The sequence below is a fragment of the Agelaius tricolor genome, unplaced genomic scaffold (assembly GCF_023055355.1).
Source record: "Agelaius tricolor isolate 1412-34295 unplaced genomic scaffold, bAgeTri1.0.p SCAF_54, whole genome shotgun sequence".
Taxonomy (NCBI): domain Eukaryota; kingdom Metazoa; phylum Chordata; class Aves; order Passeriformes; family Icteridae; genus Agelaius; species Agelaius tricolor.
In genome coordinates, this window is record NW_027269314.1 from 702554 (window position 1) to 715320 (window position 12767).

The 12767-nt window shown below is 46.0% G+C and overlaps 1 protein-coding gene across 3 annotated transcripts in view; it reads right to left on the reverse strand.

Annotated features, from left to right (window-relative positions):
* Positions 1-12767, reverse strand: part of ZNF638 (zinc finger protein 638) — a 65213-nt gene that overhangs the window by 40490 nt on the left and 11956 nt on the right. For all 3 annotated transcript variants that reach the window (XM_071455858.1, XM_071455859.1, XM_071455856.1), the window contains exons 3-5: positions 11896-11957; positions 9780-9818; positions 6456-6775 (exon numbers count right to left, since the gene is read on the reverse strand). In XM_071455858.1, coding sequence (XP_071311959.1) covers positions 6456-6775; positions 9780-9818; positions 11896-11957 — 421 coding nt within the window. The remainder of the gene's footprint in view (positions 1-6455; positions 6776-9779; positions 9819-11895; positions 11958-12767) is intronic.

Consider the following 12767-nt stretch of genomic DNA (forward strand, 5'->3'; position numbering starts at 1 on the left):
GGGGATTGGGGATTGGTGGGGGAAATGGGGAAAATGGGGGGAAAATGGGGGAAAATGGGGAAAATGGCGGAAAAATGGGGATTGATGGGGGAAATGGGGTTTGATGGGGATTGATGGGGAAAATGGGGAAAAATGGGGGGAAAATGGGGATTTGGGGATTGATGGAGGAAAAATGGGGATAGGGGGATTGATGGGGGAAATGGGGAAAATGGGGGGAATGGGAATTGATGGGGGGAATGGGGGAAAATGGGGATTGATGGGGGAAAATGGGGGAAAATGGGGGAAAATGGGAGATGGGGATTGGTGGGGGAAATGGGGGAAATGGGGGAAATGGGGGAAAATGGGGGAAACGGGAGATGGGGATTGGTGGGGGGAAAATGGGGATTGGGGGAAATGGGGATTGGGGGAAATGGGGATTGGGGGGGAAATGGGGATTGGGGATTGATGGGGGGAATGGGGAAAATGGGGGAAACGGGAGAGGGGGATTGGTGGGGGAAAATGGGGGAAATGGGGGAAACGGGAGAGGGATTGGTGGGGGAAAATGGGGGAAATGGGGAAAAATGGGGGAAATGGGGGAAATGGGGATTTGGGGGGGAATGGGGATTGGGGGGGGGAATGGGGAAAATGGGGGAAACGAGAGAGGGATTGGTGGGGGAAAAATGGGGGGAAAATGGGGGAAATGGGGGAAACGGGAGAGGGATTGGTGGGGGAAAATGGGGGAAATGGGGATTTGGGGGGAAATGGGGGAAAATGGGGATTGATGGGGGGAAAATGGGGAAATGGGGAAAAATGGGGGAAACAGGAGAGGGATTGGTGGGGGGAAATGGGGGAAACGGGAGAGGGATTGGTGGGGGAACAATGGGGATTGATGGGGGAAATGGGGGAAATGGAGAAAAATGGGGGAAACGGGAGTGGGATTGGTGGGGGAAAATGGGGATTGGGGGATTGATGGGGGAAATGGGGGAAAATGGGGATTGATGGGGGGAAAATGGGGGAAATGGGAGATGGGGATTGGGGGGGGAAAACGGGGATTGATGGGGGAAACGGAGATTGATGGGGGAAATGGGGGAAAAATGGGGATTTGGGGGAAATGGAGATTTGGGGGGAAAATGGGGATTTGGGGGAATGGGAATTTTGGGGGGGAAATGGGGATTTGGGGGAAACGGTTTGATGGGGATTTGGGGTGAATGGGGATTGATGGGGATTTGGGGGAAATGGAGATTGAGGGAGAAAATGGGAATTTGGGGGGAATGGGGATTGGGGATTGATGGGGATTGGGGATTGATGGGGATTGGGGATTGATGGGGGAAAAATGGGGATTTGGGGGAAAATGGGGATTGGGGGAAAATGGGGATTGATGGGGATTTGGGGGAAATGGAGATTGGGGGAGAAAATGGGAATTTGGGGGGAATGGGGATTGGGGGGAAATGGGGATTGGGGATTGATGGGGGGAATGGGGAAAAATGGGGGGAAAATGGGGATTTGGGAATTGATGGGGGAAATGGGGATTGATGGGGATTTGGGGGAATGGGGGAAAATGGGGATTGATGGGGGAAAATGGGGACTGGGGGGGGAATGGGGATTTGGGGGAAAAATGGGGATTTTGGGGAAAAATGGGGGGAAATGGGGATTTTGGGGAAGAAATGGGGATTGATGGGGAAACGGGGATTTGGGGATTCATGGGGATTTACGGGAAAATGGATTTGGGGATTGATGGGGATTTGGGGGAAAATGGGGATTTTGGGGGAAAATGGGAATTTTGGGGATTTTTTAGGAATTTTGGGAAAATGGGAATTTTGGGGAAGAAATGGGAATTTTGGGGTATTTTTTTAGACAAAAATGGGAATTATTTGGGATCTATTTTGTGAAAAAATGAGAATTTTTGGGGAGAAATGGGAATTTTTGGGGAATTTTGGGAAAAAATGGGGATTTTTGGAGAAAATGGGAATTTTGGGGGATGTTTTTGACAAAAATGGGAATTTAGGGGATTTATTTTGTGAGAAAATGGGAATTTTTGGGGGGGGAATGGGAATTTTGGGAAAATGGGAATTTTGGGGCATTTTTTGGGGAAAATTTTGGAAAAATGGGGATTTTGGGGATTTTTTTTATTTTGGGGGAAAAAACCCAGGATTTTAAAAAATTTTTCTAGGGAAAAAAAAAAGATAATTTTTTGGGATTTTTTGGGATGAAAATGGGAATTTTTGGGGATTTTTTTAAAAATTTTAGGGAAAAAAAACGGGAATTTCTTGTGAATTTTTTTTTGGCATTTCTTTTGGAATTTGGGAAAAAACGGGAGTCTTTACAAAATTTTTGAATTTTTTCGGAATATTTTGGGAAGAAAATGGGAATTTTTGGGGAATTTTTGGGAAATTTCTTTTGGAATTTTTGGGGTTTTTTTGGGGGGGGGAGAAGGGATTTTCAATTTTTTTTTTTAATTTATATTTTTGGGAAAAATGGCAATTTTGGGGAATTTTTGAGGGATTTTTTTGGAATTTCTTCAGATTTTGGGAAAAAACCCCAGGAATTCGTTGGATTTTTTTTTTTTGGGGGGGGGGGAATTTTGGGAATCAAATGGGAATTTTGGGGGAATTTTTTGGGATTTTTAAAAATTTTTATTTTTTAATTTTTATTTTTTAAATTCTTTGGGAATTCTCTGGGAATTCTCTGGGAATTCTCTGGGAATTCTTTGGGAGCCTGCTCCTCTCTGAGCCCGCAGTACTTACGAGCTTGGAGCCTTCCTGCGCTGCTTTAATTAGTCCTTAATTAGTCCTTAATTAATGCCCGGCTGCTGCGAGGCTGCAGAGAACCCACAGGTCGGTTATTGGCTGGAGCATTCCCAAGGATTTGAATTTATCCCTAAAAAAAATCCTGGGAATCCCAAAATTCCCTTTGGGGGTGGGAAAAAAAAACCAACAACTTTGGGAATCCCATTGGGAATTCCATTGAGCATTCCCAAAATTCCAGTTAGGGGTGAAAAGTTGGGAATCCCACTGAGCAATCCCAAAATTCCCATTGAGCATTCCCAAAGTTCCAATTAGGGGTGAGAATTTGGGAATCCCACTGAGCAATCCCAAAATTCCCATTGAGCATTCCCAAAATTCCCATTGAGCATTCCCAAAATTCCAATTAGGGGTGAAAATTCGGGAATCCCACTGAGCAATCCCAAATTGCCCATTGGGGATCTAAAAATCATCGTGAATCCCAGTGAATTCCCAAAATTCCAACAGGAGGTGAAGAAAATCATTGGGAATCCCATTGGGAATTCCCAAAATTCTCATTGGGAATCCCATTGATCATTCCCAAAATTCTGACTGGAGATGAAAAATCATCAGGAATCCCATTGAGCAGTCCCAAAATTCCCATTGGGAATCCCATTGAACATTCCCAAAATTCCCACTGGTGATAAAAAAAAAAACTTTGGGAATCCCCACTGAGCAAAATTCTGATAAGGGTTGAAAAAATCATCAGGAATCCCAGTGAATTCCCAAAATTCCCATTGAGGGTGAAGAAAACCATCAGGAATCCCACTGGGCATTCCCAAAATTCCAATTAGGGGTGAAAATTTGAGAATCCCACTGAGCAATCCCAAAATTCCCATTGGGTTTAAAAAGATTTTGGGAATCCCACTGAGCATTCCCAAAATTCCAAATCAGGGGTGAAAATTCGGGAATCCCACCAAGCAATCCCAAAATTCCCATTGAGCATTCCCAAAGTTCCAATTAGGGGTGAAAAGTTGGGAATTCCACTGAGCAATCCCAAAATTCCCATTGAGCATTCCCAAAATTCCCATTGAGCATTCCCAAAATTCCAATTAGGGGGGAAAATTTGGGAATCCCATTGAGCAATCCCAAAATTCCCACTGGGTTTAAAAAGATTTTGGGAATCCCATTGAGCATTCCCAAAATTCCAATTAGGGGTGAAAATTCAGGAATCCCACCGAGCAATCCCAAAATTCCCATTGAGCATTCCCAAAATTCCAAATCAGGGGTGAGAATTTGGGAATCCCATTGAGCAATCCCAAAATTCCCATTGAGCATTCCCAAAGTTCCAATTAGGGGGGAAAATTTGGGAATCCCATTGAGCAATCCCAAAATTCCCACTGGGTTTAAAAAGATTTTGGGAATCCCATTGAGCAATCCCAAAATTCCCATTGAGCATTCCCAAAATTCCAATTAGGGGTGAAAATTTGGGAATCCCATTGAGCAATCCCAAAATTCCCATTGAGCATTCCCAAAATTCCAAATCAGGGGTGAGAATTTGGGAATCCCACCGAGCAATCCCAAAATTCCCATTGAGCATTCCCAAAGTTCCAATAAGGGGGGAAAATTTGGGAATTCCACTGAGCAATCCCAAAATTCCCATTGGGTTTAAAAAGATTTTGGGAATCTCATTGAGCATTCCCAAAATTCCAATTAGGGGTGAAAATTTGGGAATCCCACTGAGCAATCCCAAAATTCCCATTGAGCATTCCCAAAATTCCAATTAGGGGTGAAAAGTTGGGAATCCCATTGAGCAATCCCAAAATTCCCATTGAGCAATCCCAAAATTCCAAATCAGGGGTGAGAATTTGGGAATCCCACTGAGCAATCCCAAAATTCCCATTGGGGATCTAAAAATCATCGTGAATCCCAGTGAATTCCCAAAATTCCAACAGGAGGTGAAGAAAACCATTGGGAATCCCATTGAGAATTCCCAAAATTCTGACTGGGGATGAAAAAATCATCAGGAATCCCATTGAGCATTCCCAAAATTCCCATCAGGAATCCCACTGAGCATTCCCAAAATTCCCACTGGGAATCCCATTGAGCATTCCCAAAATTCCCACTGGGAATCCCATTGAGCGTTCCCAAAATTCCCATCAGGAATCCCACTGAGCATTCCCAAAATTCCAATTAGGGGTGAAAATTTGAGAATCCCAGTGAATTCCCAAAATTCCCTTTGGGGGAGGAGGATAAATTTTGGGAACCCCAGTGAATTCCCAAAATTCCCATTGGGGGGGTGAAGAAAACTTCGTGAATCCCACAGAGCATTCCCAAAATTCCCATTGGGAATCCCACTAAACATTCCCAAAATTCCAACTGAGGATTAGAAAAAAATCATCGGGAATCCCACTGAGCATTCCCAAAATTCTGATTGGGGTGAAGAAACAATTGGGAATCCCACTGAACATTCCCAAATCCCATTGGGGGTGAAGAAAACTTTGGGAACACCACAGAATTCCCAAAATTCCCATTGGGAACCCCACTAAACATTCCCAAAATTCCAACTGAGGATTAAAAAAAAAATCATCGGGAATCCCACTGAGCATTCCCAAAATTCCAATTAGGGGTGAAAATCTGGGAATTCCACTGAATTCCTAAAATTCCCATTGGGGGGTGAAGAAAACTTCAGGAATTGCCGTGAATTCCCAAAATTCCCATTGGGAGTGAAAAACCAACAAGAATTCCACGGAGCATTCCCAAAATTCCCATCAGGAATCCCACTGAGAATTCCCAAAATTTTGATCAGGCAGGAAAAACCCTCAGGAATCCCAGTGAATTCCCAAAATTCCAACCGGAGATGAAGAAAACTTTGGGAATTTTTGCCGTGAATTCCCAAAATTCCCTTTGTGGGGGGTGAAGAAAACTTCGTGAATCCCACAAATTGTGAATCCCATAAAATTCCCTTTGTGGGGATAAAGAAAACTTTGTGAACGCCACAGAATCCCCAAAATTCCCATTGTGTGAGTGAAAAAAACTTCGTGAATCCCACAGAAATCCCAAAATTCCCTTTGCGGGGGGTAAAGAAAACTTCGGGAACCCCAGAGAATTCCCAAAATTCCCCTTTGTGGGAGTCAAGAAAACTCCGGGATCCCCACAGAATCCCCAGAATCCCCTTTGGGAGAGTGAAGAAAACCTCGGGATCCCCACAAATTGTGAATCCCATAGAATTCCCAAAATTCCCTTTGTGGGGATAAAGAAAACTTCGTGAATCCCACAGAAATCCCAAAATTCCCTTTGCAGGAGGATAAACTTTGGGAATTGCCATGAATTCCCAGAATCCCCATTGTGTGAGTGAAGAAAACTTCGGGAACCCCACAGAATTCCCAAAATTCCCTTTGGGAGAGTGAAGAAAACTTGGCGAATCCCACAAATCCCAGAGAATTCCCAAAATCCCCTTGGCGTGAGCAAAGAAAACTTTGCAAATCCCACAAATCGCAAACCCCACAGAATTCCCAAAATTCCCTCTGTGGGCAGTGAAGAAAACTTCGGGAACCCCAGAGAATCCCCAAAATCCCCATTGTGTGAATGAAGAAAACTTCGGGAACCCCACAGAATTTCCCGGATCCCCTTTGTGTGAGTGAAGAGAACTTGGCGAATCCCACAAATCCCCGGGAATTCCCGGCTCCCCTCGCCGCGATCCCCGCCATCCCCGCCATCCCCGGGATCCCCGCCCGGCCCGGTTCGCGCAGGGACCTTCGGAGGCGCGGCTGGGGCGGCTGCGGGCGCGCTCGGCGCTGTCGGAGCGGCGGGGCCGGGGGCTGCCCCGGGCCAGGCTCCGCGGCCGGGAGCGGGAGCGGGAGCGGGGCCGCGGGAGGTGCCGCCCGCCGGGGCTGCGGGAGCGCGGCCGCCGGAGCCGCCCGGGGCTGCGGGAGCGGGAGCGGCGGCGGCGCGCGGAGCCCGGAGGCGGCGGCGGCGGCGGCAGCGGCGGGGCCCGGGAGCGGCGGCGGGAGGGGCTGGGCGGGGAGGCCGAGCGGCGGCGGGGGGTGCGGTTCTCCTTGCGGTCAGCGGCATGCCTGAGCGGACACACGGACACACGGACGGACACACGGACACACGGACGGACACACGGACACACGGACGGACACACGGACGGACACACGGACACACGGACAGACACACGGACGGACACACGGACGGACACACGGACACACGGACAGAGAGACAGACAGAGAGACAGACACACGGACAGACACACGGACAGACACACGGACAGACACACGGACAGACAGACACACGGACAGACAGACACACGGACAGACACACGGACACACGGACGGACACACGGACACACGGACGGACACACGGACACACGGACGGACACACGGACACACGGACGGACACACGGACAGACGGACACACGGACAGACGGACAGACACACGGACAGACAGACGGACACACGGACACACGGACACAGAGAGAGAGAGAGGGGAAATGAGAGACAGACCGGGAAACGCCGGGCAGATCGAGCAAACTGGGAAAAGTGGGGGAAACTGGGGGAAAAAATGGGGAAAAAATTGATGAAAAACTGGGGAAAAACTGATTAAAAACTGGGGAAAACAGATTAAAAACTGATGAAAAACTGGGGAAAAACTGGAGGAAAACTGATTAAAAACTGGGGAAAAAGTGATTAAAACTGGGGAAAGACTGATGAAAAACTGGGGAAAACTGATTAAAAGCTGATTAAAAACTGGGGGAAAACTGATTAAAAACTGGGGAAAAAGTGACGAAAAACTGGGGGAAAACTGATGAAAAACTGATTAAAAAATGGAGAAAAATGGATTAAAAACTTATTAAAAACTGGGGAAAATGGATTAAAAACTTACTAAAAACTGGGGGAAAAGTGATTAAAACTGGGGAAAGACTGATGAAAAACTGGGGAAAAACTGTGGGAAAACTCATGAAAAACTGGGGAAAAACTGGGGAAAAACCTGATTAAAAACTGGGAAAAAAGTGATTAAAACTGGGGAAAAAACTCCCCAAACAAATTTGGGGAAAGGGGGATTGGGGAAAGGAAAAAATGAGAACCAAAATGGGAAACACTGGACAGATGTGGAGTAAACTGGAAAAACTGGGGGGAAAACTGATTAAAAACTGATTAAAAACTGGGGAAAACGGATTAAAAACTGATGAAAAACTGATTAAAAGCTGGGGGAAAAAATGGGGAAAAACTGGAGGAAAACTGATGGAAAACTGGGAAAAAAGTGATTAAAACTGGGAAAAAGATGGAAAACTGATTAAAAACTGTTGAAAAACTGGGGGGAAAATGGGGAAAAACTGGAGGAAAACTGGGGGGAAACTGATGAAAAACTGGGAAAAAACTTGGAAAAAAACTGGGGGAAAACTGGGGAAAAATTGATTAAAAACTGGGAAAAAAGTGATAAAAACTGGGAAAAAAATGGAGGAAAAACTGATGAAAAATTGGGGGAAAACTAGGAAAAAATTTGGGGAAAAATCTGATGAAAAACTGGGGAAAAACTGATGAAAAACCTGATTAAAAACTGGGGAAAAACTCCCCAAACTAATTTGGGGAAAGGGGGATTGGGGAAAGGAGGAAATGAGAAACAAAATGGGAAACGCTGGACAGATCTGGAGTAAACTGGAAAAACTGGGGGAAAACTGATGAAAAACTGATTAAAAACTACAGAAAATCTGATTAAAAACTGGGAAAAAAATGGGGAAAAACAGGGGGAAAACTGATGAAAAACTGGGAAAAAACTGGGAAAAAAACTGATGAAAAACTGGGAAAAAACTGGGAAAAAAACTGATTAAAAACTGGGTAAAAAATGGGGAAAAAACTGGGGGAAAATGACGAAAAACTGGGAAAAACGGATTAAAAACTGATTAAAAACTGGGGAAAAAACTGATTAAGAACTGGGAAAAAAGTGATTAAAACTGGGAAAAAACTGGGAAAAAACTGAGGAAAAACTGATGAAAAACTGGGGGAAAAAACTGGGGAAAAACTGGGGAAAAACTGGGAAAAAACTGGGAAAAAACTGGGAAAAAACTGGGAAAAAACTGGGAAAAAACTGGGAAAAAACTGGGAAAAAACTGGGAAAAAACTGGGAAAAAATCTGATTAAACTGAATATGGGAAAAGGGGATTTGGGGAAAAAGGGGATTTGGGAAATGAGATTTGTGGGGAAAAGGGAAAATGAGGAAAAAAATGGGAAAATGCTGGACAGATCTGGACTAAACTAGAAAAACTGGGAAAAATGGATAAAACTGGAAAAACTGGGAAAAACTGAGTAAATGAGACTTAACAGGATCAAACTGGAATGAAAGGGACAAAACTGGAAAAAAGTGGGAAAAAAAGGAAAAAAAATGGAAAAAAAAAAGGAAATAATGGAAAAAATGGAAAAATGGGAAAAATGGGAAAAAAGGGAAAAAAAAAAGGAAAAAAAGGAAGAAAAAATGAAAATGGAAAAAAAATTGAGAAGCTGGGAAAAATGGACATAACTGGAAAAAGCTGGACAAAACTTGAACCAAATGGATTAAACTGGAATAAAAGGGATAAAACTGGAAAAAACAGGACTAAACTGGAAAAAATGGAAAAAAAATTTACAAAACTGGAAAGAAATGGAAAGAAATTGAGAAAACTGAGGAAAATGGAAAAAATGGATTTATTGGGATTAAACTGGAATAGAAGGGATAAAAGTGGAAAAAAATGGAGAAACTGGGAAAAATGGACAAAGCTGGACTAAATTAGATAAACTGGGAAAAACTGGAAAAAAAAAATCAAAAAAACCCAGAAATAATGGAAAAACCTGGAAACTAATTTGAAAATAAATGGAAAAAAAAAATTGGATAAAAATATGTGGAATTTAAGGTCCCTCCAACCCAAACCAGCTCGGAATTCCGTGGAATTTGAGACAAAATCCCATGAAAATGTCCTGAAATTTTATGATAAAAATGTGACCTCGTGGGGAGGGGTTGAGAGGGCGAATCAGGGAAATGAAAAGGTTAAAATTAATTATTAATTATGTGTAATTAAGGGAAGGAATGAAAAGCACGAGGTACCTGCTGGAGGAGTGAGCCTCAGGGTTCCACTCGGGATATCTGCCAGTGCCAAAGGGAAAAATGGAAAAATGTCACTGGAAAAGCCAAAATTCCCAAAAAAACAAAAAAATAAAAGGGATTTTTTTTTTTTTTCCCGGATAAATTTTCCCATCTGGGACCCCAAAAGCACCAAGTGTTGATTCCTGCTTGGGAATGTCCCTGGATGGGACTGGAGGTTCCTCCCACCCCAAAGCATTCCAGGATTTTGGAGCCCCTTTGGCTCTGGGAGAACTGGGAATGTTCACCTGGAAAGGGGAAATTGCAGGGAAAACTCGGAGGGATTGCAGAGGGGAGCTGTGATTGTGGGATGGTTCAGGATTAGAGCCCATGGGGTGTCTGAAATCCCAAAGGTTTTTTGGGATTGGGGGGGAGAATCCAGGGAAATGCTGGAATGTCCAAGGCCAGCCCGGACAGGGCTTGGAGCAGCCTGGGATAGGGAAAGGTGGGAATGGAGGGGATTTAGGGTCACTCCCAGCACAATTCCAGGATTCTGGTCTGGAGCCAGGCTGGGAGAGCTGGGAATGCTCCCCTGGAGAAGGGAAAATTCCAGGGAATCCTCAGAGCCCCTGCAGGGGCTCCAGGAGAGCTGGAGAGGGGCTGGGGACAAGGCCTGCAGGGACAGGAGCCAGGGAATGGCTCCCACTGGGAAAGGGGAGATTGGGCTGGGATCTTGGCAAGGAATTCCTGCCTGGGCTGGAATTCCCAGAGCAGCTGGGGCTGCCCCTGGATCCCTGGCAGTGCCCAAGGCCAGGCTGGGATGGTGGGAGGTGTCCCTGCCCACGGATGGGGTGGAATTGTTGGGATTTAAGGTCCCTCTCCAGCATTCCGTGATTCTCAGTGGATCCCAAATGGATCCCAAATGGATTCCCAGTGAGCTCCCAACTTATTCCCAGTGGATCTAAATAAAGATCCCAAATGGATTCCACAGTGGATTCCCAATGCATCCCCAGTGAATTCCCAACTGATTCCCAGTGGATCCCAAAAAGATCCCCCGTGGGTCCCCAAATGGATTCTTCAGTGGATTCCCAATGGCTCCTGTATGGATTACACAGTGGATCCCTGGCAGACCCCCAAATGATCCCCAGTGGATTCAAATGGATTCAAATGGATCCCCAAGTGGATTCCAAATTGATTCCCAATGGATCCCCAGTGGATTCTCAGTGGATCCCGAGTGAATTCCCAGTGGATCCCCAATGGGTTCCCAACAGATTCCTGGCAGATCCCCAGGGGATTCCCAAATGATCCCAAATGGGTCCCCCAGTGCAATCCCTGGCAGATCCCAAACTGATTCCCAGTGCATTCCCAATGGAACCTCAGTGGATTCCAAATGGATCCCAAATTGATTCCCAATGGATCCCACATGGATCCAACAGTGCAATCCCAGTGGGTCCCCAATTGATCCCCAGTGGATCCCAAGTGATCCCCAACGGATTCCACAGTGGATTCCCCACAGATCCCTGGCAATCCCCAATGGATTCCCCGTGGATCCCATGCAGATTCCAAAAGGATTCCCACTGGATCCCTGGCAATTCCCAATGCATTCCCGGCAGATCCCCAGTGGATCCCTGGCAGATTCCCAATGGATTCCCAGCAGATCCCCAGCAATTCCCAATGGATCCCCAGCAGATCCCCACTGGATCCCTGGTAATTCCCAATGGATTCCAAATGAATTCCCAGCGTGTCCCTGTCAATTCCCAATGGATTCTCCAATGGATCCCCAATGGATCCCTGGCAATTCCCAATGGATCCCTGGCAATTCCCAATGGATTCCCAATGGATCCCTGGCGATTCCCAATGGATTCCCAGTGGATTCCCAGTGGATTCCCAATGGATCCCTGGCAATTCCCAATGGATCCCCGGCGTGTCCCTGTCAATTCCCAATGAATTCCCAGCAGATTCCCAGCGGATCCCCAGCGTGCCCCTGTCAATTCCCAATGAATTCCCAGCAGATTCCCAGCGGATCCCCAGTGTGTCCCTGACAATTCCCAGTGGATCCCCAGCGTGCCCCTGTCAATTCCCAATGGATCCCCAATGGATCCCCAGCGGATCCCCAGCGTGTCCCCGGCGTGTCCCTTACTGTTGGCGCAGCCTGCGGCAGCTCTCGAGGTGCTCGGGGTTGTTCTGGTGCAGGATCCAGTCCTGGGGAACAGAGAACATTGGGAACGGTGGGATCGGGGTGGAAACCCCCGGGATCACCCCAATCCCTCGGGGCTGGATTTCCACTCCCCAGCCCTTGGTTACCTGGGAAAAGCCGAATTCCCATGGAATTCAGGCAGGAGGCCAAAGGCCGATTATCACTGCTCCACAACAAAAGCCTCAGTCAAACCGACTCCTCCAATCAATTAATTAAAATGATTAAATCAATTCGTTCAATCAGTTCATTAAATCAATTAATTCACCAGTTAACGAAGGGGATATGGCAGCAGCACCGTGGATCACCGGAGGCTGCTCCGAAAAAACAAAAATGGGAATTCAAGGGGAATAAATGCACGATTTGCTGTGGCACCCATGGGCAATTCCAGCTCCCCTCAACATGTGGCATCTCCACGTCCAAGCTCATTCCCAGGCTGGAATTCCCGTGCCTGGAGCTCTGGGAATGCTCAGTTCCCATCACGTCACGGCTCAAAGGCCATCCCAGAGCCCCGGGATGTTTTTCACGCTCGCTCATCGTTTAAAAAATCCGATAAAAGCGGGATTTAATTCCATGTAAAAATGCCCAAACTCTGGTTTAGCTGGGAATGTTGACAGGGAGCTGGGAATAAACAAAAAAAAGGAAGGCAGTTTTCTATGGAGAAGGGATATTCCTTGGAAAACTCTGGAATTCTTCAAGGTGGAACATCAGCAATGATAACAATGAAATATCCATGGGGAAAAAAATCCAACTTCCAGCTGCTCTGAGATCGTAAAATCCAATCAAATACGGAATAATTAATATAAAATAATGGATCT